Source organism: Ursus arctos, unplaced genomic scaffold, assembly GCF_023065955.2.
Source record: "Ursus arctos isolate Adak ecotype North America unplaced genomic scaffold, UrsArc2.0 scaffold_11, whole genome shotgun sequence".
Taxonomy (NCBI): domain Eukaryota; kingdom Metazoa; phylum Chordata; class Mammalia; order Carnivora; family Ursidae; genus Ursus; species Ursus arctos.
Genome location: NW_026622775.1, coordinates 34,838,308 through 34,864,136, shown reverse-complemented (window position 1 = coordinate 34,864,136; position 25,829 = coordinate 34,838,308). Strand labels below are relative to the sequence as shown.

Genomic DNA, 25,829 nt, shown 5'->3' with positions numbered 1-25,829 from the left:
CTCGGGCGCTTTCCTTCTATCTTCTTCTGCCATCCTTGGCACACGGTTTCCATCTCGTGGTCCAATATGACAGCACCAGTGCCCCCCATCCCATCCACATCCTAAGTAGCAGGGAAGCAAGAAGGAAGTCGAGGGCATGAGCAAGGTCTGGAGGTATGCACATCACTTCTCATCCTCTTGTCCAGAACTTGGTCACGTGGCTACGGCCACCTGTTAGGGAGACGGACAATGTTTTGTTATGGAGGGCCCGTGTCCAGCTAAGACTCAGATGTGCCTTTATTAAAGAAAGAAGAAACCCATGGGTGTTGGAGGACGGCTAGCTGTCTCTGCCTCACATATCTTGTCTTAGGTTAATTCAAGGCAAGGAACCCAAAGACTGCTTAATAATTCCAGATGGCCTTTGGTGAGGATAGAGGTCAGAGACTACGATGGTGTCTACCATGGCCTGTTTTCTCACTCTGTTACATTAATCCAAAATCACATGTGAGGCAGTGCTAGGGCAGGAGCTAAACCACCAGAGTTCAAATCTTAGCTCTGCCACTTGCTCGCTGAGTTGATTTTAAGCAAGTTTTCTTCCACTCTCTGTGCCTTGACTTCCTCCTTTTGTAAATTGCTAATGATGATAATATCTAACTCATAGGGTTATAATAAAGATTACTGAAGTACTACATGGAAAACACTCAGAACAGTCCTTAACATAGCACCTTAGACTAAGAGCTCTGAACATTGTTATTATTGTGGGGGTTCCTGCACCTGACCAGTTTCATATCAGCTGATTTGAGCCTTAATTTATTTTTTGCACATAAATATGTTAATTTCATTTGGTTTTAAAATCTCAATAAATATGGGTTGCTTTGATCTAATTTTGAGTTTTAACCCTCACACCCAATAAAGTATCAAAATGTGGAATTTGACAAAACAAATGAATAAACAAACAAACAAACAAAAAGCAAAATCAGACCTATAACTATAGAGAACAAACAGCCGGTTGCCAGAGGGGAGGGAGAGAAGGGGGTGGACAAAGTGGGTGAAGGGCAGGCAGTGGGAGATCCAGCCTTCCAGTTTTGGAATGAATAAGTCGTGGGGACAAAAGGCCCAGCATAGAGAACATAGTCAGTGGTATTGTAATAGCACTGCATGGTGACAGAAGGGAGCTATGCTTGTGAGGATAGCATAACTTACAGAGTTGTGGGATCTCTATGCCGTGTACCTGAAACTAAAGTAACGTTGTATGCCCACTATACTTCAATAAAAAAGAAAGTGGGATTTGATTTGAAATGAATATCAGGTTAAACTGGGATTGATGTAGACTTCAGCTAACTCATGAACCAGTGGGTTGCCAGCTTCTTACAATGAAACCGTATCAGTGGACAAGCTAGTCAGTGTAGACAACTAACGCTCCAGCTGCTTTGTCAGTAGAGAACCTTGCCTCTCATTTGTTGATATCTCAGCAGATGTCAGAGATCTCTGGTTTGATCCAACAAAGTTCACTACACTTGATCGTTTTCTTTACTCCGCAGTAAAGGAATTTAAGAACTCACAGTAAAAACACTGAAACTCAGAAGATCTGCAAATAGCTGTAGTTGTCTTACTTTCTGCACTTCTATATTTCAACATCTTGTAGCAGATATCCTTCCCTGACATTGTCTCTTCAGCTCTAATAAGTAAATGACTAAAAATAAGGTTAGAATATCTTTAAAGCTGCAAACATGCGTGTGTGTGTGTGTGTGTGTGTGTGTGTGTGTGTGTATCAGAGAAAATCCTAGATTGATGATAGTATAGTTTGGCCCTAAAACACCCATGTTCATTGTTAGGTCTCATTGCATACTTTTTACTAGTGTAAATTTTGACAGCACGTCACCATTTTACTTCTGTACGAAGTGATAGAAATGCAAATCATGTCTATGGTTGTATTGAGGGCAGGATGTATTTTCTACAGGCCGTAACATACTCTGGGGTGAATGTGAAGTTAGTGTGAGCAACCAAACTCCAGTACACAAACCTTTGTCTTGATTTTCTTCTCAAAGTCCCATTGGTCCTCACAACATAAAACTTAACAGGCTTATCCTGTATCCATTTCATCTTAAATTCAGGGAAGAAGGATCTTGGTTACTCTATAGCAATTATTATTATTTTACCAACAGAAAATGATAAAGAAAACAATTTCATAGTGTCATATGAACATGAAAATTATTTAGACCGAAATTCTTTAGTGCCAAAATATTTAGTAGGCTGACTAGTAAGCACTCACAAGTCGTGTGGGTTTAACAACAGTACAGTGGGAATTTTCAGAGAAATCATTTCCATTTCTACCACAGAAGCTTTGATCTCTTAAAACTCAACATATTATAGTATAAGCTGAAAAATTATTCATAACTTGAAGAAACAGGTCTCAGAGTATTAATTCCTCCGAACAGAAAAACTGGGGTTCCACTCCTTCCCTCTTTCTTTTGAAAATAAATGAATACTGGAAACAAAGGCATAGGAGCCCATGGGAATGAGACTGTTGCCTTACGTTGGTGAACAAGCTCCAATGGAAAGGGGACAAAGTCCATTTCCTCTAAGGCAGGCATTTGTGAGTAGGGGGGCTACGAATTACCTCCCAAAAGTTCAGGGACTTCACAAATCTTTCCTTGGCCAACTTGAACAAAGCATAAGACTCATAGGAGTGACCAGGTGAACAGCTGTAACTTGATAGAAAGATAATCCTCTGGCTATTATTATATAAGAGCAGTAAAGGGAGTGTCTGTAAAGGTCAACATAAAGCTTTTGAAAATAATTTTACGTGAAGGCAGTGAGTTTGCCTTTAAGAGCAAGATCTGTACTTACTCTGTTCTCTAGAGTCTCTTTTCTCCAACACGGAGACTCCTACTCTGACTTGAACCACATATGATTTGTTTGTGGGAGACTCTTGAACACCTCAGTGTTTGTTTTGGAATATGAGATCGTACTAGGATTCCATTGATTAATCATTATTGCAAATGTAGTCCCAGAATTGTATAACTCAGGGCTGTCCTTGGAAGGACACCCCCCGCATGTCCACTTCTGATCAGCGTGTGTGGTTTGGTTCAGGATCTATGAAAAGGGGACAGCACCTACCATATAGGTTGCTCAGAAAAGCAATGATATAACGTACATCAGGTACGTTACAGAGCGCCTGGCACATCGTTGACTCTCAGTAGATTTCATTATTGGTGCTGTTGCCATATTTCCTGCACAAGTGTTAAGAGGGTAAATGGAGAGATGATACCAAATCTTTAGGGTTAGTTAGAAATTCAATTGGCAAGTGATGAAATGAAGTGTCCCTCCCACCCTTCTTTCCACCTCCAGTGCACTGCTCCTGGCTCCTACCACCCTCCCTCTCCACCCTTCCCTCCCCCACCCTCCCCCTTATCTGCCACTCAACCAGTGTTACCAGTTTTCATGGCATCCTTCCAGAGATATTGTATATACAGACAAGTGAAAACATATCTGTGTGTATTGATATTTATTTTTGGAACATTTATTCTCAAGCAGCCCTCCACTTGAAAGATTAAAAAGCCTCCTTTCAAGCTGACAATTAAAATGGGAAATGAAGTATGGCTGCAAATGGCAAGTTTTTCCACCCTGTGGAATCAAATGGTTACGTCCTTCCCCATTTAACAGGATATAGAGAATGTTAGCATCTTTTCGATAGGGCACATCAAGGCCCAAAGACGTGGTTCAATGGAGTCACGTTGGAGCGTATTACTACATTCAGTAGGCCATTTTATCTCCATATGGAGACAAGATTGTGTAACTACTAGGCCACATATATGGGTGCCCGGAATCGACAACCCATTCTCTTTTACACATTCTTATATGATGTGTTAGTTGACTGGCTCCAAATGGAAAGGCAGTTGGAAGCCTTAGTTGAGGAGCCCCTGGTATAAGACGTCCTACTCTAGCTGAACAGGTACAAAGAATTTCCGAAAAATGACAGCTGCTTCTACTTCTCTTCTTTTAAACGTGCCCGTTGCCCCGCATACATGAACCTAATCAAATCGTGATTCAGCACTTCCACATTCTGTCCCTGAGGACAAAAATGGGTTCAAAGGGCATACTTAACGCCTGTCATGGTGCCTTAGTGAGGGGGTCATGTTATCTCTAAGTAATGCAGCGAGGGAAGCAGCGGCAGACACGGTCACTCCCCGTAAGCAGCTGGTGGTGCCTGATCTTTTGGCAGGCACACGTGTGTGCTTAACAGCCCTAGTCTAGGCATCGTGGTTTGCCATTTGGGTTAAACCTTCACTTCGGAAGAATAGGTGTGCCTGTCTGAAAACCTTCCCTTTGGAAACTCACTTTTTCCCCCGGATCACCTGCCAGGCAAGTACTGGGGATGTGGTGTGATTCAGTGCTCTGTTCTGCTGAGGATGTTACGGTCTCCTTAACAGTAGAAATAGCTCTGTGGCTTTGGTCTTGATAAGTAAAGAGCTTTTCCATTGGCCTTTACGGTGTCGGGTATGTGTGTGCTTTTTAAGTGAGAAAGGGAGATATCTCTAGGAGTTTCACCTGACATTATCTCCTGTAAGATTAGAATGTGACCACATTTTCAGCTCCGAACACACCAACAGGACCTTGAGGCAAATTCATACGCTGGAAAAACAGCCATACGCTGTTCATCAGAATGTGGCAGCATTCCAACTCAAGGAGCATTTGTGAGTCCCCATATTAATATGAAATGCAAGGATCTCTGTTCATGCCACGTTAAGGTTACAAATGTGCACATGCCAAAATTGGGAAAAAGCAGAAAATAAGATTCTCATGGTGACATCTGTTCTCCACTATAGGACATGTTCTATCATACAGTGTACAGTTTGGGGAATGATTAGTTATGCAAAGCCTTCGGTCTGTGGTGTGATTAAGAACCTGAACTTCAGCCTGTGGGCAAGCAGGGGGAGGAGGTGAAGAGGGCACTAGGCTAAGACTGGTTCACTGCCAGTCAGGATTTTACTGTGTGACGTTAGGCAATGAGCTGACCCGCACCTCGGGCTCTCTCGAAACTAGAAGGCATCGTGTGCCTCCTGTTTGGTTCTCCCTAGTCCACAGAAGGTGAGGCAAAGATTCTGCTGAGGGGAAGTCTCCAAAAAAGGTTGAACTTTCATCATCAAAGTTAGAGGGTGGTGGCTTTCTGTTATGGGGTGGGAAGAGGCACCACAGAGATGGGGATGTCTCGGTTTTGTCTCTTTGCACGTGATTATATGAATGTACATCTGTCATGCATCAATGCATATGGTCCCTCTTTTGCCTATACTTAGTGCAATCTTAATCAAATCAACAAATATTTATTGTCTACTCTATTTAAGATCTGTGTAAAGGTAGAGAAGTAGAGATGCTTTCAAAGTTGACCAAGTCAGAAGATGTAAGTAAAGTACATATATACCACCTACAGTAATATAGGGCACATAGCTAGAATATATTGCATTTTCAGTACGGTGGAAGGGACTGCCACTGTTTGTCCAAATGTATTATTTGATTTTTTTTAATGGTTTGATTCATAGCTGAAATACTACAATTGATATCTTCTATTTAATTTATTTGATTTCCATTCAAATTTCAAATCGAAATGGAAGATACTATTTTTAAAAAAAAAATAGATTTCTCCTTTTGCTGAACTACTTTGGAGTTGTATCATTGAGTATTATCTGTTTCTTCACATATTTTCAGGCCAATAGATATTTACATGTCTGGTTTGTGAGCCAAAAATCCATTTTTTATTCTTTCTATCCTGAAATGATTAAATAGAAGTGGCTTAGATTTTCCATTTATTTCTGTTGATAATGGTAATGCCCTAACTTTCATATACGAGTTCAATTCTTCAGACCCCTTGTCGATAGGATATCTGTTTGGAATAGGATTAAATTTATGTTAAGCCTTCCATAGTGTGTTCAGCAGGAACATTTGTGTTCAAGGCAGCTGATAAGACTGTGTTTTCTTCTGAGACCATAGAATGCAGTGACACTTGCCACCTAGGAAAGAGAAAAATGAAACACATGACCATGGCCTCCGTAGGACTTGCCCCAAACCAAGGTCATCAGCCTATGAAGATCTCCAAGCCAGCCTTTGTCAGCCTTTTTCTACTTTGATACAGAGACTAAAGATCCTTCACAAAAAGAAGTGACACACCCCACGAACACACCCAGAGGGTTACTGCAGCATAAGGGAAGCCGGAGAGCCCGTGTTCTTCTAGCTTGAGTATCCTGGGTTCAGCTCCTGGCTCTACCTCTTAGCAGCTCTGTGAGAACAGGCTGATTCCTTAATGGTTCTGAGCTTTGATTTCTCTCATCTATAAAATGAAGATAATAATGAGACCAATCTCAATGTATTGTTGTGAAGATTAAATGAAATAATGCAAGCAAAGGACCTAGCCTTAGCACCGTGCCTGGAACGAAGTAAGTGCTAAGTAAACCTTAGCCAGAGATTTTCCACCTCTTAACAATAATATTATTATGGAGATTGCCTGATATAGTTATTTTAAAAGTAAAATATTTGCCAACTGTGTTACTTATTATTCTTGGTAACAAATTACCAGTGCTGCCAGTCAGTATGGCATACTTTCATAGGAAAATACTAACCATCCTTTCCCTCCTCTCCTACCTAACAAGGTATTTCCTGATCCTGTCTATGATCCCTGCCTGGGGGGAAAATCATTAAATAAACCAACAAACAGACATCTCCACCGTATGAAAACACAAAACTCTGTTTAATCAAATAGATAGCGTATCTGGGTCAAGGAGAAAAATATTTGTGATCAGTGTTGCCTTAAGATGGTAAAGCTGACATCAACTAACATAAATTTTATAATGTGCTGAAGCCCAAGGTCAAGAGAAAGGCAAAATAGAAGAGTTATATTTTCTGTGAATACAGAGTTGAATAGATTAGGAGCAGAGAGAGAAGAAGACTGAGAATTTGAAACTGGATGCAGTCACACAGGAATATTGCAGTGTCTGGGGGCTGGTAAGGGCTTTAAGCACATTTAGAGATCTTTAAAGGAATGGATGATATGATCAAGGCTTGTCCCTAAGAAAAGAGGACTAGAATAATTGAGAATACCAGTGGATTCCAATCTTAGTGAAGAGAAGTGCGGAATCCCTGGAGGCTTACTTGAATAATATTGGGAAATGGCTGTGACTTGAATTTTAAAAGAAACAACTAAATATTTTTAAAATACTCTAGAGGTGTGTTGCATAGCGCACCATATAATTTTAGGAGTGAGTGGACGTTAAAATCTTCGTACCTTAGGAGGTACTTTCGAAGTCTGAATTTTCATATTTTATCATATTCTGCTGTTTTCCTTTAGTTTATTCATCCCCACATCTATTCAGTAAATACATATTAAGCATCTAGTGGAACACTAAAGAAAAAAGATCCCTCTTTTTGCCCAATTCTGTTTGCCCAGACAATGATAATGTTTTTTTCCCAAGATGTTCTCATATGTGCCCATACTTGCTAATAATTCATAGAAGAAAACTCAGATTTCCCATCTCCCAGTACTCGGTGGGGTAGCTCCACACTTGAGTGCCTGTTTTTTCCTTTCCTGGGGAAAGTTGGAAGAGTCAATATAGGGTCTTATTCTGGGGCAAGTGAAAGTTGACCTAAAAGGAATTTGGTAATTAAAATGTACTTAATTGGCGCTCAGAGTTTGATAGGCAGCAAGCCGCCAGCAGTCAAGAGCTAGGAAGCAGAGGGAGGAAGTGGGCAAGAGAAATGAGGCCAAAGCTTTGAGTCCACCACTCTGTCCATTTAGGTCCTGGGTAGAAGCATTGGGGTTGCCCCAGTAAAGCCCCCTTTAAATTTATGTGGTCACAGATGCTTCTTCTTGGTGGTCGGTGAATACAGGAAAATTTAAAGTAGAACAAGTCAAAACCGCAACAGATTTGTCTCTGGTAAAAGAAATCAGAACGCTTGCATTTTCTTCTTTGATCTCACAGTAAAGAATAGTATAATGTAATGAACGATCAAGGATATGGGCTTTGGAATCAGACAGACTTGGGTTTGCGATAGTCTGTCCCTTACTAGCTGGGTGACCTTGAATTCATTGTTCAACCTCCTTAAGCCTGCTATTCCTTTTTTTTTTTTTTTTTTTTTGGTAAAATGGGAATGGTAATACCAGTAACTAATGCATAGTGTGGTTATAAGGTTCAATGTAATATGTGTAAACTGCATAGTACAGTAGCTCACACAATGGTAAATCCTCCATAAATGTAAACTATTGTGTTAATTATGCATTATCTCCTTAATATACTTTTAACAGACTCTGATATTGTTTTGCATATTGGAGATAAACTGCCAGAATGGGATGAAACTGGTTATACAATTTAAGCCTTTATCTGTTAGAATTATGTTCAGCTTAACCACAGTGACTTAACCAAATGGGGGTCTGTTTTTTCCACGTAAGAAGGAATTCAGAAATAGACAGGATAGGGCTGGTGTAGCTATTTGAGGACCTAGCCTCCTTCTAGTTTTCTGCTCTACCAGCCCTTATTAGATGGTGTTCATCTTCATGGTTGAAAGAGGGCTGCTGTACCGCCATATATCTGAGGACAAAGAGCCCAGGGTGAATGGCCTTTTTACAAGACTGTCATTTTTTCAGGGAGTGGGGGAATGTCAGAGACTCTCTCCCCAAGAACGCCTACCTATATCTCATTGGCCCGCACTGTGTTTCATGGCTAGCCTGTAACTGCAGTGGAGGCTGGGAAGGGAAGAGCATGTTTTTAACTGGGCACATAACCACCCGAAAAATAAAATAATTGTAGCTCTGTTAAATATTATGTAAACAGTCAGCAGTGTCTGTCACAAAGCCACAAGAAGGACATAGCTCCCAGGCCTGATGGTTTTCTAGCAAAGATTTATACATGTCCCCAACATTAGGACATTCTGAGGACATCTGCTGATACTTTAAGTCCTACTGTCATCATTAAGAAGAGAGATGATCACTGATCTGTGTATTTGGCAAGATAATAACCAAAGTCCTTTAGATGTGACTCCTGAATCAATATTGTCAGTTTGCTTTCATGTTGCAACGTAGAATCAGGTTGCCATTTAGTTCAACAGTTGTGATCTTGGTGATGTGACTGTCTTATGTATTCAGTAAGCACTTGTTGAGGACCCACTGATCTTGGAAGTACAAGTAAGGGGAAAATGTAGCAGCAGCAGCCAAATTCCCAAAGCATTTTTTTTAAGGTTAACTTAGACAGAGGTGACAGAGGCTGGCTGTGATGCTCCATGTTTGGATGCTTAGAGAAGTTTCCTGAAGTGCTCAACTTCTGTATGATTAGCCTCAGTGGAATTAGGGGTACCAAGTCCTAGCCATTGTCAGTCACCAGAGTATTCGAGGTCCAGTTTTCTTCTATTGACTTAAAATACCCTGCACAGAAAACAAACAAACAAAACCAAACAAACATACCAACAGATGTAGAAAGCATTTATGATTCTTTACCAGCTTAAGAGATTACAAGCCGGGCCGCCTGGGTGGCACAGCGGTTAGGCGTCTGCCTTCGGCTCAGGGCGTGATCCTGGCGTTATGGGATCGAGCCCCACATCAGGCTCCTCAGCTATGAGCCTGCTTCTTCCTCTCCCACTCCCCCTGCCTGTGTTCCCTCTCTCGGTGGCTGTCTCTATCTCTGTCAAATAAATAAATAAAATCTTTTTAAAAAATTAAAAAAAAAAGAGAGATTACAAGTCAACTGGTAAGGATTTAGTTGAGGCTAACTGTTGCCCGGCACTAAGGAAAAATTTCATCCCACTTTTCTGGGTTGATCCCAGGATGTTTACTAAGAACCAGTTTTACAAACCGTTCATGGTTGTAGACTTTGGCATTGATTCCTCAAGGCTGAAAGGAGCCTGAATGAGACTGTGGGGCAATTGCTTAAGTACTTTGGGCTTCAGTTTCCTTAAATGTAAGAAGAGAACTTTGGAGAAGAGAATCCTTAAGGTTCTTCCCTGAACTAAGGTTTGGGGCAGCATGGAGCCTTCATAATTGTGGAAGTCTTGATTCTGGTTTTCAGCCTTGATTCCGGTACAAGTTGTGGGGTACCCTGGGGTGGGAGAGGGCCTGGAATTTATGCCTTGGTTTTTTCCTCATGGAAATGGAAGAGTTGGAGTCGAAGGAATCTGTGTCCTCTGCTTGATCTAATGTTCTGTTGAGTAGAGTTTGCTAGAACTCCCTCCCAAATTCTACCAGCTGGGTTTATTTCATGGAAGGTTTTGGAGGGATGCTTGATGGGCTTCATCTTCCTGGGGCCTGTACGTGGACTCTCCTAAGTTTGTTAAGCAGTAAAGTTTGAAATAAGCCTACAGAAGATCGAGCCTGTGAACTCTTATGCCTAAGAATCACCATCCGGTGTTTTTAATTGGTCACAGATTGACCCAAACGATCACTAAATTCTGCTGCCCTAGCTGTTCACTGAATTGACGTCTTGACCGGCAGAAAATCCCATGCTTTGGGAGAGTGTTTGCAGGGGTCCTTAAAGGGGATTTGGTTACACCAAGACCTGCACAGAGGTGACCCTAGGGAACCTAATAGATCTGGTAGGACCTGCCAAGTTACCTTTAAAAATAAAAAAAATTAAGGCTATAGAAGAACTGGAAGCACTGGAGCAAAGGTGTCAACTCCCCCAGAGTCCTTCACCACAGCCGACTCCTTAATTCACAAGCAGTCCTCAGAAGGCGGTGACTTGTTTTAAGCAGAGGCCTGCAGAGCCCATGAAAGCAAAGGATGGAGCCCATAGGGCCAGGATCTAACCAGATAATCACCTATCCAGGATTCTGACTCTAAATGCACAGGATTTCAGAATTTCAGTTGAGATTGGCCTTGAAACTCCAGGCTTGACAATGAAAGAAAGAAATGATCAAAATACCATCTGTCATAATGGAAAACGCAGGCGGCCCCAGAGCCTCTTCCTCATGCAGCAGCCAATGCAGATTTAGTCAATCTGGACAGTTCTTTATGCGCTGAGGTCACATTTTGGCCAATCTTCTGCTTACGGCTTTAACCAAATAAAGCCTTCTCCTCTCTGCATTTCTCTTGCCAAAGTCAGGTTGGTAGATGGTTCTTTGAGAAGATTGTTTTGGCAGGAGATACAGAGATCTCACACAGCAAAGCACACCACCAAAGCCAAACAGTTCACCAGTCAGGGGCTAGATGGTGTTCAAATGGAAAAGAAGCAAACTCAAGTCCTTTCCTTTGCCCTGCTTGTCCTTTTTTTGGTATGGTTTGCCAGGGGTGGGGGGTGGGGGTTGCTTGTTTGTTTGTTTGTTTACCAAAAATGCTCCCCAAGTGTCAATGAAAGGCCCAAGGGAATATTCTTCAGTAATAACTAGTTTACCTCAGAGGGAGCTGGCTTTTAGGATTTTCCCATCTCCCTCTTGTTCCTTCTTTATTCTGACTCGACATACTACAGTTTCTAACTTTTCTGTGGCTGGAAATATTCTAGGCTGACACTTTCAAGAAGAAAAATGGAAAGAAATCCTAGTGTCTGTGAATTGTTGCTAAATCCGCACATGTCCACTTGTAACCAAGAATATTAAACTCAGAGCCAAAGAACAGGAGGAGAAGAAAAATCCCTTCCTTGTTTGTTGTAGACTTTGGCATTGATCCCAAAGGGCTTGGAGGAGCTTCAGTGAGCCTGCGGGTCTGAAGTCTCTGCTCTCCCAGAGTCATGAGCCAGGTTACCTGGGGTAATTGACTTCTCGAGGCCTCAGTTTCCTTATAAGAAAGAAGAGAACACAGAAGGAGAAGATCCTTAAGACTCCTCTCTGAACTAAGGTTTGGGGCAGGACGGAGCCTTGGTTACTATGAAAACCTTGGTTCTGGTACTGAGCCTTGTACAAGTTGTGGGAGAGGGCCTGGAATTTATGCCTTGGTGTTTTCCTCATGGAAATGAAAGAGATGGTTTCGAAGGAGTCTAAGCCCTGTCCTCGATCTAATGTTCCTTCGAGTCTCTCAGGCTCCCTCCCAGATTCTACCAGCTGGATTAATTTCATGGAAATTTTTCGAGAAGCACTTGCTGTTCTCGTCCCAGGACCCATGCATGAAATGAAACGTGTCCCCTTGGATCACTAGGTCATAAGAGGCACAGTTTGGCATACTGTCTCTTGGTCATTAGGCCTCATTATGAATGAGGGGCCACAGTTCACTGCAAACTGTGAGAGCCTCGTTTTGGGACTGCTAAGATGGTGACTCTCCTTTCCGTCAGCTCCTGTTTTTCCAACTGTACCATGGGGATAAAAGTGCTTGTTCCTATATACATATTTACTTCATGTAAAACAGAAACCAGTTTAGGAAAGAGGGAAAGTCCCAAATGACATTCAAGACAAAAGCCACAGGTGGGAAAGTAGAGAGAGACACAGCTGATCAGATAAAACTGAGTAGTCACGAATTCGTGGAAACAATTAATGGATATACTAGGAATCAGAGGCTAAGACAATGAAGGTAAGTAAAACTCTTTGTAGGAATCCTCAGAGACTCTCTGTACAAAAGATATCATTAGAGGAGTATTTTGCTCTAAGAGAAATGAAGAAAATCATTATTCACAGCTACTTAAAATAATGAAACAAATGCTAAGGGATATGGGAATAAAGGTGAAGAAAAGCAAAAATGTTTCAAAATAATACTTATATTCCAAACTGTTTCGTGACTATGAACTGTTTAAAAGCAGTTACTATTATGTGGAATTTTCTTTTAAGTGTTATACTTCAATAAAAAGTTTTATAATGCAAATTCTCTATGCGTCTAAAAGAAACTAAGTTTTGTTTTTGAGCAGAACAGAAGAAGACAGTTGAGGTGGAAATGTGCTCAGCTGGCTGATACTTGTTGCTACTGACAATGAATGGGAAGAGTTCCTCGTGGGGTGCTGGGCTGCTGGGTTAACTGATCAACCAAGTCAGCCAGAGAGTTTGTCTTGAAAAGAATAATCTCCTGGCTTGTTGTTATTGGGAGGAAGGAAGGATATAGAACCTTTGGGGTATGGCTCAGACCCGCAGATATTTTCACTAATAAAATCCTTAAATCACAGTTCTTGGGTTGAGTTAAAACACCTATTTGGAAGGCAGGTAGCCTTATTTTCACCCTGAATTGGCCATAAACCTTAACCAACGCCGTCTCCAGGCCTCAGTCATTCCCACTATAAAAGAAGAATAGTGTTCATTCCCTGCCTCACTTAGATGCTTTCATCCAGTCATTCCTGTAGTCAGCACATCTGTACTACACACTTGTCGTGTATCAGGCACTGTGCTGATGCTGAGGACGCAGAAGTCAATCACGGAGAACCCCTTCCGCTTGATGACTCACACTCTAACAGGGAAGGGGGGCCAGAGAACGCATTTATCGAGCACCGCTGCTTGTTGGACTCACTGGCTGCTGTACGTGAAAAAGATACATGTAATATGGAAGATACATAAATAATATAACAGGTAAAGAGGTGCAATGAAAGTATTCATAAAAGGGCTTTGGGACAGAGAAGGGGAAATGAGTCGTTCTGCCTGGGACCTGGGGAAGGCTTTACCGAGGAGATGAAATCTGGACAGGGCTTGACAATGAGCCCGACTGGGCCGGCGGAAGTGCTGGTGTGGGGTGGGGCTTCTGGTGCCGGTACAACGGATTCGAAAGCACTGCCGGCTTCAGAGGGACTGGTTTGTTTTCCAAAAGGACAAGCAGCTCAGTCTGCTGAGCATTTGGGTGGCTGGGGGTGAAGTGGGGAGCGGGAGGTGGGAGGTGGTTAGAGGATTGTGAAGGACTGTGACAGTCCTCAGAAGGCACTCGAAGGAGCCTGGCCTGGAGGGGCCGTTGGAATACAGGACAAGACACATCAGATTTGTGCCTCTGAAAGACCATTCTGGAACCAGTGAGGGCGGGCTACTGGGATGTAGAGGGGCTGTTCAGGAGGCTTTAACAGCAATCCTGGTGAGAGGTGATGACTCAGTTCAGGCAGAATTGAGATCCCAGAAAGATCTTTGAGATCTTTCGTTAGTTTGTTTCCTAAGTTTTTTAAAAATCAAATAATAGAAAAACTTTACATAAAGTATATCAGTCTTAGCTTCCACAATGTTGTACACATACACACACACACCAGAATATGAAATCTTTTTGTTAAACTTGTAGCCTGTGACCCCAGTGATAGCCAGGCCAACTCGTTCGGGTCCCAGGACAGTGCTGAAGCGGGTGTCTGCGTCTATGAATTAAGATACTCAGGGCTGCTGTCCCCACAGTGGTCTCCTTACTGTAGGGTTACAGTCATTATTGCTGATTCATACAGACTAGTACAGGACTATGTATCAGTTTTTATAAATTTATCAATAAGCTCACAATTTAAGTATTGTAAAATATCTTTTTTAAAGATTTTTTTTTATTATTCATTTGAGAGAGAGAGAGAGCGCCAGTGAGAGCAGGAGCAGGAGGGAGGGTCAGAGGGAGAGGGAGAAGCAGGCTCCCCACTGAGCAGGGAGCCCAACACGGGGCTCAATCCCAGGCCCCCAGGATCATGACCTGAGCTGAACGCAGACACCCCACCAGCTGAGCCACCCAGGCACCCCGGTATGGGGAAATATTTCTGTTAATGGTCAACCATCAAGAACAAGAGCCAGAACATGCTACGGTGTTCTGGCACGCCCCTCGAGAGTCTGCGGCCCCAGCTGCCAGCTCTCAGGGGTACTGCGGGCCAGTCCCGCTTCGAAAAGGCAGACCGTGGACGTTCCCAAGCTTGTCCTTGCTAGGTGCCCATCACATTCAGATCTCCATCTAGAACCAGATGGACAGTTTTTGGTGACTGACTGGATGTGGCAAAAGAGAGGGAGGGAGGAATCCAAAAAGCGTGTGCAGTTTCTCACGTGGCTTTTGAGTGGCCCCGTTTCCAGGACACGTGGAAGAACGCCGCATCCGCCGAGCTCCCTGGCAGCTTCCTTGCAGGTGCATGAGGAGAGCTGCAGGCCCGTTACCTTGGTGCTTGTTTTGTCAAAATAACGCTCCCCTTCGCACTGCCCTCCACTCCCTGGAGCCTCACCTGGCTGCGATTTCCAAGTCGTGTTGTGGGCGAGCTGCAGAGGGCCTACGGTTCCTTGTTCCGGCCTGTGAAGTGAAAACGGCTGGCTGCTGGAAACGCAGACAGCAGGCGGGGACAGGAGCTGGTGTAGACAAGGCTCGGGTCCCGATGCCTCTGGCTGCTCCCCTGTGACTGGAGCGTGTCCTTCCTGCCTGAGCTGCAGCAAATATTCATAGTTTTAATAGTTTTCTAAGGCCCGTGGAGGGAATTGGCCTTCTTATGATGCTTCAAGTTCTCAAGTGTGTGACTAATACTTGAAAGAATTATTAGGAGACTTCTTTAGTTTTAATTGCATCAACTTGTTTGGTATGTGACCCAATTAATTCATTCTTGTTGTGAATGTTATTGGAAGACCCTGTACCCTCTTGACCTCTCCTTATAATTATGACTGGTGCCCTCCTTTGAAGCACCATTTTGATTACACACTTAAAAGGAACGACTAAAATACCCTCTCATCGCCGCATGGCTGAAATGGCCACTGCTTGCTTGGGCTCAAGGACAGACATCTGAGAGTGGTTTTCGTGTCCTCAACAGCTCAATGGCTAGTACCTCCCTTTTTGCCTCCCCTCCCCCCAACTCCTCCCCCTCCCCCCCCATTTTTAGTCTCAGGGCCCTGCTTTAATAAGAGTGGCTGTTGTCCCTGAGGCCCAAAGAGCTGTGTTTTAACAAACACAGATAAATCAATAAATGTGCCTTATCAGCGTTGGGATTGCTGGCAGGTGCCTCAGAGCAAACAGGACTGCGATTCCGCCATCATCCCCCACACCCCTCCCCCCTAGACACACTGGTGTTTGTTTCTGCTTGTCCTTAGATTATACTATCGGGCAAATCTGCGTTCAAACAAAACCTGATCCCGCCCACTCACCCCGATGCAGGTGGAAGCCTGTATCTGGGAAGCAGTTTTAACCAAATTGTGGGAAATAGAGTTGTCTCTTCTGAGGTCTCTGTCCGGTGGTCTGGGCAGTTTCATTGGCATGGATCTTACGAAAAGTTCTTTCTACCATTTAATTACCACCACGTAGTAATTACCACCAGTTCTATAAAGCAGCAGCTAGTGCGCTTTCAGAAGACCCGCCATCATGTACTGAGGTAAAGACAAGCTAGCAACTCGGTAAATTGTCTTGTTCTTCAGAGGGAGGCCTTTCAAGGCGTCTCAGTGGCCCAGACAAGGGTCCTCGTCAGCGTGTCCCCTTCACTCCTTTTTGGTGTTCTCTCTGTCACCCGTCTCCTTCTATTACTGTAGAAGTTACGTTGTGCAGCCCATTACAGTTCAGTGAGGAGAAACACAAATGAGACAATCGGAGGGAATCCTGTGGATGATGATGAGAACATACAAACATTTTAAGATGACAGGAGGGTATATTCGTGTCCACACATCTCAGTCGTGGCTGTGAAGTATGTGCAGATAACTGGCAGCACTCATCACTTTCCTAATAGGCTGAGACCTTCGGGGAAATCCTAGTTGTGCCCTCCTGCCCGGAGAGTTTTATGTGGAGTAGTGTCTGAGTCCACTGAGGCCCCTATACCAAAATACCACGGACAGCCCAGCTTATAGCAACAGTAGGAATGTATTGTTCACAGGCCGGAAGTCTGAGATCAGGGTTCCAGCAGGGTCGAGTAAGGGCCCTCCTCCACGTTGCAGACTGGCTACTGCTCGCTGTGTCTTCACATGGCAAAAGGGGCAAGAGAGTTCTCTGGGGGTCTCCTTTTAAGAGCACTAGTCCCTTCATGAGGCTCACCCTCCCCACCCAGTCAACTCCCAGGGCGTGACCTCCTCATACCCTCACCTTGGGCACTGGGGTCTCAACCTGTGAACTGGGGGGGACACAAACATAGCAAGTGGGATGCAGGTGTCATCACCCAGTCTGTGTAACGTTAGGTTCCTCATTAAGGATTTTGCACGATCCAGAACCTAGGGCAAAACTTCTCTTCATAAAGGGCAGTGGAAGTGTATTTCCTTCAAGGGAGCGAACTATTCGTTTTCCCATCAGAATCCGAGATTTGGCACTCTGTATTTACTGTCTTGTGGCAAGAGTGTGCACGTCTGGTGTTTTAACATGCCACTCAAGCATTCACTCACTTAGCAAATATTGAGTACCGACTGTATACTGCGCACCGTGCTAAACCATGCTACCAACCTCCTGGAGGGTTTGGTTGGCTGACCTTTGGTGACAAAGAGAGAAAACACTGGAGACTTGACTAGAATTGGAATCCATTTGCCACCACAACTTTCAAGAATAGCCTTCTTAGAAACAGGAAATGAAAGTGAAGACCAGAGGTTACTGGGACTTACTGGCAGTTACCACCCACATTCTTCAGAAGGAAGGCTCTGCCAAAGTCCTGATGAATATTGCCTAAAATGAAATTTGTTCACGATGCCTTGCTTACCCCTCATGATGCTTTGCTCTTTTGGCCCAGACACAGAAAAGATAGTACTAGAGGCAGGAAACGGATTGCCATCCTGGAAATTCAATGACCAGCTTTTCCCCTGCGATGTGTGTGGGAAAGTGTTTGGCCGACAGCAGACGTTGTCCCGACATCTCTCGCTGCACACAGGTGAGTCAGGAGCTCACTCCGATGCCTTCTGCACTCTGGATCTCCAGCTCCTCTCCTCTCAAGAAGTTGAGTTTCTCTAAGAGAATTATAACCGGAAGTGGTGGAAATGTTTCTGTCCTGACCTTTCGAACCACTTCACCTGGCACGTTCAAGGAAGGCCCTGGGAAAGGTCTTATTTATATTGAAAGGAGGATTGGTGAGAAAAGATACACACGTAGGTGTATCCAGTAAAATTCCAGGGCTCTTAAGAAACGTATCGCTCTCATCTTGAGGGTGCAGGGGATGGGGCTGCCCCCCATCTCATTGGTCTCATCTTAGCATGGTAAATGGGAGCAGCAGAGGGACAGAGCAGCTGGTAGAGAGACAGTTGCTATCTTTACCTTCATGTAATAGTTGAGAAATGTGCTTGATTCTGCATGTTGCGAAAGGGAAGGCAACCAAATTAAGAAAGGATAAAGGAGGAATAAATAGTAAATTAATGCAACAAAAATCCCTTCCTTCTCCCCCGGGAGAAAGAACTGTATTTTATCGGCACCGTGGCGCTCCTCCCCTAGCCCCACCAAGCCCTGGGCCGCAAGCATTTCAGATGTGGGGGACCACCTATAGTAATAATGACGATGCCTTACATTTTGTGGGAGAAAAACCTCGTTCCTCATTCTTTGCTGTGAAGTAGGTAAGACTGGTATTTGTTAAAGCCCAGCCCAGTAACACAGAGTAAGAATCAGGGATAGAAAAAGAAGTTGCTCTTTGCTTTTTCTGCTACCGTCTGCCACCTTTATCTGCACAAGGAAAGCAAAGCTGCTCCTTTTACTGTAATTAGCTTGATGAGTCGAATGAATTCAGAATGCCACTCTGCGAAGAGTCCTGAAACGTTGTCAGTTTTATGAGAGGGTTTCATTAAGAAATTAATTGAAATTTTTAATTTTATTTGCGTAAAATGAAAATTTCTCATTAAATTATTTCACACGAGTCATTTTTCCCCCCCTGTAATTTCATTAGTTTTTGATTTCTTGGCTGACCTAGGCCCGGAGCTTAGGGAAAATGATGGGGCTTCTCTTACACCAGACCCAGGAAGGCTATGTTCTATTCCCCTTTCCCCAGCTAAGCGCCCACCCTCGGCTGACACGTGGGGAGCACGTGCACACACACACTCGCATATACACAATATTCTTTCAGCCCCTGTAGGGCTCCCCTCTCAGGAAGAGGGACCTGTGGGTGTCTAGGAAAAAGCAGATGGTCCAGTTGCCCTGGAACCTTCTTTAATCTTTGAAAGTGCTAATAAATACAGCCGTGACCTGCTGGATAAAGACTTTTAGATACTTATAATTCCTAGGGGTTCCCTCGATCCCCGTTTGAAATGAGATTTGAACCCTCCTTTCCTGGATAGCTTTAAGTGGTTGCTCGCAAGGTGTTGGGTGTTCAGTTTTAAGAGCAGTCTGGGTTTTTTCCTGTTGCTTCCCCCGCAGAGGAAAGAAAATACAAATGCCACTTGTGCCCCTATGCTGCTAAGTGCCGTGCTAACCTGAACCAGCACCTGACCGTCCATTCGGTGAAGCTGGTGAGTACGGACACAGAGGACATTGTCAGCGCCGTCACCTCTGAAGGCAGTGATGGGAAGAAGCACCCTTATTATTACAGGTGAGCTGTGAATGGGACTGTGCCCGACTTTCTCGAACACCCCCTAGCCCGTGTGCTAGGGCTTATGTGACGAGACCCCTCTTCTCAGTCATGGCACAAACCTTCGTTTTAGTGTTTGCTTTGCTTAGACTGAACCCAGGGGCTGCGCTGACTCCTCTCTTGGCCTGGGTGGCCCTAATAGAATTAATTGAAAGGGAAATGGTCTTGGAGATGACTCTCTGGAGTGCAGCTCCAGAGAGCGGCGGGGCCCCGGGGATTATTAGCTTTTAGGTTTGTATGCAGCTGGGAAATTTCCACCTTTGTAACGGAGCACCTTGCTGCTACCTGGGAACTGTCCTATGGAGAAGAAGAGTAGGAAAAGTAAATCTGAAAACTCTGGGGAAATCGCCCTGAAAGCATTGCGTATTTTCCCTTGGTCGTATTGTCTTCAGTACCTGGAATTTTATGTTTCCCTTCCACATTCGACCGTGAATCGGTATTTGGTTTGGTTGCCATAAAATCCCAAGGGTCAGCATCTTGCCCAACAGGCAGTCCATACAGATTGGTGGAAACTTGGCTTTTGCATGAAATGTCTCCATGGATGGGTGGCTTCTGTCAGGAATTGTCACAGACAGGACTTGCTCCTGCTTGCAGTGCCGCCCAAGGACCTGCATGTGCCTTCATTGCCCCCCAGAAGGTTTCCAGAGCCAGGGAGAGGCTCACGGGGTAGGCTGGGTGCTCCGAATTTAGCAGTGTATCAGCACTGCTAATGTCTTGGCAAAGCTGCACCGCATCTCTTTGCCCAAAGGAATCAGTAAGGTGATGTGTGGCATCTGGAATCTACAAATTTTAATTAACTTTATGATTATTCAGCATCACGGTAGCACGTATAGGATTGTTACATTAGGCTGGCCCTTAATCCATTTGGCACGGTGACCATGTCAGAGGCATCCCAGAAAGCTGAAGAATTTTCTCATGCAAAACCTTTTGGTGGGAGGAAAAAGGTGTGTAAGAGTCCAGTTTTCTGCATGGACCACAAAGGATCACTCTTCTCTCTCCCCTTCTTTTTGTTGTTGTTGTCGTGCCCTCATACAGCTGTCACGTGTGTGGATTCGAGACCGAGCTCAATGTGCAGTTTGTCAGCCACATGTCACTCCACGTGGACAAGGAGCAGTGGATGTTTTCCATCTGCTGCACTGCCTGCGACTTTGTCACCATGGAGGAGGCAGAGATGAAGGCTCACATCGGCACCAAGCACACAGGTAACCATCCCTGTCGGTCCTTCTCTCCTCCGTCCCCCAACCACCCAGGGTGCTTGCCCAGCCGGCGGAAGCATGCTCCTCACCAGGCGACACGGGCCGCTCCTTCCCGCGAAGGAAGGGCTTGCCTGGGAGAAGGTGGCCCCGGGCCCGCCTGTCAGTTGAGGCTCTTGCCATTCTGCGTAACGTCTTCCTTGCAATGACGTTAGCAGTGTGACTTCGCCACGCAGTCATCGTCTCACAAGCGAAGGTTACAAATCACACCAGGTGCGGTCCTTAAGTGAGAATGAGGAGGAGCCCCTCCACTGCCCCTCGCCCCCCACGTTTGGGGAGCTGACAGATTACAAGCTGGTGTTGCTAACTGCCGGCCCTGGGTGCTGGCTCAGCCACTCGCGCCGTTGGTACTTGAAGGCTTGGGTAAGGGGAGTCGCCCTGACAGTTGTGCTGGCCACGTGCTTGGCCGAGAAGGATCTCTCGGTGCTTTAACCAGCTGCTTTGGTTCCGTGGTGCCAACAGCAATAAAAGCTTGCTTTTGTCAGGAGTTGAGCGGCTATGACTTGGGGGTCTGCAGAGAGCCCTTGCGCTGGGCGAGAAGGTGCCATTTGTACAGTCAGTTATCTGGCTCCAACCACATAAGCACCATGGGCAGCAGGGGAGCTGGGAAACCCATGTCAAAGACAAACTGAAGTCAGCATTTCTGGACTGGCTAAGGAAGGGAAAGGCCAACCTCTCCTCCGTTTCCACTGGCTTTTCAGATATTCTTTTTTTTCCTCCTCTTTTCTGTGACTCTCCCATTCTTCTAACCCTCTCCACCCTAAGTATGCCTAAGCCCAGTCAAGAACCTTCTCCCTGGGCCACAGCCCCTCTACCACCACCCCACCTCAAGGAAACCATAGAAACCATAGTGGCTGGAAAGCAGTTGGATGTAGAATCACTTAATTGTCATCGATGGAAACTTCACATTCACAAGTAACCAATGCAAACACACTCACCGCCACCAGGAACACAGAGATCTTGTTCCCTCTGAGGTGGTAGGGCTCCTTGTCTACCTGGGAAGAATATTCTCGTTTGTTAGCACAGAGAGCCAGAGTGAAAGGCGTTAAAGAAGTTGCTTTTTTAATACAGTAGAAGCCTTTAACACTGCTGCTATTAGGGAATAAGGTTATAACCTTTTTTATAGGTTTTTTTTTAGCCAGGGAAACTAGCAGTTTTTTGTTTTTTTTTTTTTAATGTAAGGGCCAGATAGTGAATATTTTAGGCTTTCAAGCCATACAGTTTCTGTCACTACATTCATTGGAATGAATTGGAATTTGAAAGTAGCGCAGACAATACACAAAAAAGCGGGCCTGGCAGTGTTCCAATAAAACTTTATTTACAAAAACAGGAGGCCAGATTTGGCCAGAGGACCCCTTTTAGAAGCTAATGGTCTTCCCAGCAAGGGTTTCTTGCATGTAGTTGTTGTTCTGAAGTGTTTGAATTTGACCCAAGATTTGTTGATCTAAATCTGTTAGTCAGTAAGCTGTATAATTACAAAGTTATGCTACAAAGCAGTATAGATGCTATGTGATACGTATTCTGCCACATATCCCTGCGAATAGGAAGCTTATCTAAGGTGCTGCTGTCCCTTGAGCACCTGGCCCTGTGCGTGTGCCGTGTAAGTGGGGAGTAAATGTTCATCTGGTGAACGAGTATATGTGTGCAAACACATTTACACAATCTGTGTGTGCTGAGCAAGAAAATTATTCCAGCATGGCACTTACCGAACCCTGAGAGTCTACTGACTTACGCATATCATCTATGGGGAAGAAGTTACTTGGGGTGGAGGGAAGCACACTTTGAATTCTAGATCCTAGTTCTAGACCCCGTGTTACCATAAACAGCACTGCAAATGGAGAAACTCATTTAACTCCCCTGGGCCTTCATCCATTCCTTGACTTTTTGAAGGTGCAGGAGATGCCCAACAGGCAGAAGATTCTCTAATTCTGTGGACCTTGTTCTCAGATTTGATTTACCTGTCATAGGAATGGACGCCTTTCCTTTCAGCCCCTAGGAAATCTGCAGCGCTCTCTTGTTATAGCCGTGAAGTTGTGATCTCCAGGATGGGCTTGGTCTCCCACAGAATCCATGTGCTTTCTATGCTTCCTTCCTGGCTACTGTTCCCCAGGCCACACCTGTGAGCAGGGTGCTGAGTGGGTATCCGAGGAGCTGCCCTCTATTTAGGTAGTTTCTTCCCAGTGACCCCTGCTTACCCTCCTGCTCCCACTCCCTGGGTCCTCGTGTCTGCAGAGAACATCAGCAAGGGAAAAATATTCCCTCTGGTGCTCCTGACGTCCTCAGTGCAAATTTTGCTGCAATTTTTAAATGTTGCAATAACAGCATTGAGGAATCGGAATAGCTATTTGGGAAATGCAGCCATCAGTTCTTTACCTCACATCGACACCAAAATAAATATCAGACGACTTACACAATCCCCGTTAACAAATCAGCCCTAGAAAAGCTTGAAGAAAAATAGAATGTTTATCAAACTTCCAGAGTGAGAAGGATTTGTGAAAGCTTAAGTGATTCAAGAAATGGCAAAAGAAAAGAATCAAGAGATTTGATGCATATCTTCTTCTATTTGCCAAAGAAAAGGAAAAGAGAAGGAAAACAAAACCGAAAAACTAGTCTGAAAAATGTGTGTGTAAAATGACAAAGGCTGATATATTTACTGCATAGAAAATTCACATAAACTGGTAAGAAACACTTTAGGTCTCTAAGTGAAGAATTTACAAAAGACATAAGCAGTCAATACACAATAAAAGAAATAAAAGCTAACCACTTGACATAAGGGAAAATATTCGACCTCACTAGCCATCAAAAGAGTGGCTTATGTTTCACCGATTGCATTAAGAATGTATTTTCCAGTGTTAGCCATGGTCATTGGATGCTGCTGATACTTTCATGGCCGTGACCTCACAGAGTGGGAGAACTTTTGAAAACTACTTAGGTATATAGACCAAGAGGCTTGAAAATGCCTGTAACTCAGTAATCCTTCTGGGAGTCTAGCCATCGGGGAAAAAAATCAAGCAATGTAATATTAATTTTCTTTTTTTTTTTCAGTTACATATGATTTGTAACTTTCTTTTTTTAAGATTCATTTATTTATTTTGGAGAGAGACAGAGCATGCGAGCGAGCAGGGGGAAGGGCAGAGGGAGAGAGAATCCTGAAGCAGACTCCCTGCTGAGCACAGAGCCTGACTCAGGGCTCGATCCCAGTGCCCTGAGATCATGACCTGAGCCGAAATCAAGCGTCGGCCACTCAACCAACTGAGCCACCACCCAAGGCGCCCCTGAAATATTATTTTTCACTTAAAATTTAATTTTAAGGAAATATTTAAATAGTGTAGGATAAATCTACCCCATGGATATGATACTATCATTTTTTTAAAAGATTTATTTATTTATTTGAGAGAGAGAGGGAGCGAGCATGTACGCATGAGCAGGAAGAGGGACAGTGGGAGAGGGAGGGAAGCAGACTCACCCTGGGCAGGGAGCTGACTCGGGGCTTAATCTCACGATCTGAGATCATGACCCTGAGCCGAAACCAGAAGTCAGACACTTAAACGACTGAGCCACCCAGGCACCCCTAATACTATTATTTAAAACCATTAATTAATAATTATTTTCATAAATTTTCTGAGAGCTGACTATGTGCCAGGTACATAAAACAGCATGGGAAAATACAAAATGGTAATGATTGTTATTATTATTTATAAGTATTATGTTATATTTTATAATAAAATGATGATGATGATGATGGTGATGCATTCTTCTATAATGCTTGCAGTGAGCCAGGCATTGTTCTTGGTGCTTTATATATAAAAACCCATTTTACCCCCACAATAAAGATATAAGGCTGCTGCTATTACCCCAATTTTTAAGATGAGATCATTGAGACACTCAATTAAATCCCTGTCTTAAGTCATTCAGCCATTAAATGATACAGGTGACATTCAAACTCAGGTATTCTGGGGGCGCCTGGGTGGCTCAGTCGGTTAAGTGTCTGCCTTCAGCTCAGGTCATGACCTCAGGGTCCTGGGATCGAGCCTCACGTGCGACCCACAGCGGGTTCCCTGCTCAGGAGGGAGTCTGCTTCTCCCTCTCCCTCTGCCCCTCCCCCCTCCGGCTTGTGCTCTCTCGCTCACTCTCTCTCTCTCTCTCTCAAATAAATAAATAAAATCTTTAAAAAAAAATCAGGGGCGCCTGGGGGGCTCAGTCAGTTAAGGGTCTGCCTTCAGCTCAGGTCATTAACCCCAGGGTCCTGGAATTGAGCCCCGCATTGGGCTCCCTGCTCAACGGAGAGTCCGCTTCTCTCTCTCTCCCTCTGCTGCTCTCCCTGCTTGTGCTCTCTCTCTCTCTGTCAAATAAATAAATAAAACCTTAAAAAAAAATCAAACTCAGGTATTCTGGGCCTGAAGTCCTTATTTTTAACTACTATGCAATTAACGGCAACAATTTTAAAATAGATATGCTTACTTCTTAAAAATAAGAAGTACATAAAAAAGGTAATGGTGTTTTTATTGAAGATAAATAGATATGCTTACTTCTTAAAATAAGAAGTACATAAAAAAGGTAATGGTGTTTTTATTGAGGCAGCAAGACAACTGGTAATTTTTATGTTCTCAATTTATCATTTTGTGTCATTTTAGATTATGAAATATTTAGGTTTTTTTCAAGTTCTCTTTTCCTTGTTATGCTAATGTGTGAGGTCGCATTACCTGTGCACGGATGTCCTTCACCAAGAATCTTTGTGCTGCCGAAAGTGAATGACCCCTTGGATCACAGTGAGCCATGGACACAGTTGACAAGGGCACCCTGGCTCATTCCCTACAGAGCAAAGGGAGATGAGGACTGAGAGCAGAGGAAGCGGTGTGGGGTAGGGATTACAACTTGGGCGTACTGGGCTATTTCTCCGCACCAGATCACAGAGCAGCTGCCATGGCACCTGTATATTTATACGTTTATTAATTTAGGCAGCTCCCCCCAACTCTCCCTTAAGCCTGAGGGCACTGGAAGCTATTGTTAAAGATGGTAATTAAAATGATAGGTTTTTTTGTTGTTGTTTTTTTTAAAGATTTTTTATTTATTCGACAGAGATAGAGACAGCCAGCGAGAGAGGGAACACAAGCAGGGGGAGTGGGAGAGGAAGAAGCAGGCTCACAGCGGAGGAGGCTGATGTGGGGCTCGATCCCGTAATGCCGGGATCACGCCCTGAGCCAAAGGCAGACGCTTAACCGCTGTGCCACCCAGGCGCCCCTAAAATGATAGGTTTTAACTGTAAGAACTAATTTAAAATAATCGC

At 44.1% G+C, this 25,829-nt stretch overlaps 1 protein-coding gene across 1 annotated transcript in view; it reads left to right on the top strand.

The window, feature by feature from the left end:
* ZNF827 (zinc finger protein 827) overlaps positions 1-25,829 on the top strand; it is a 161,616-nt gene that overhangs the window by 127,598 nt on the left and 8,189 nt on the right. Inside the window, exons 9-11 of the mRNA XM_026499427.4 lie at positions 17,475-17,612; positions 19,079-19,250; positions 20,325-20,491. Of these exons, the coding sequence (XP_026355212.1) occupies positions 17,475-17,612; positions 19,079-19,250; positions 20,325-20,491 (477 nt within the window). The remainder of the gene's footprint in view (positions 1-17,474; positions 17,613-19,078; positions 19,251-20,324; positions 20,492-25,829) is intronic.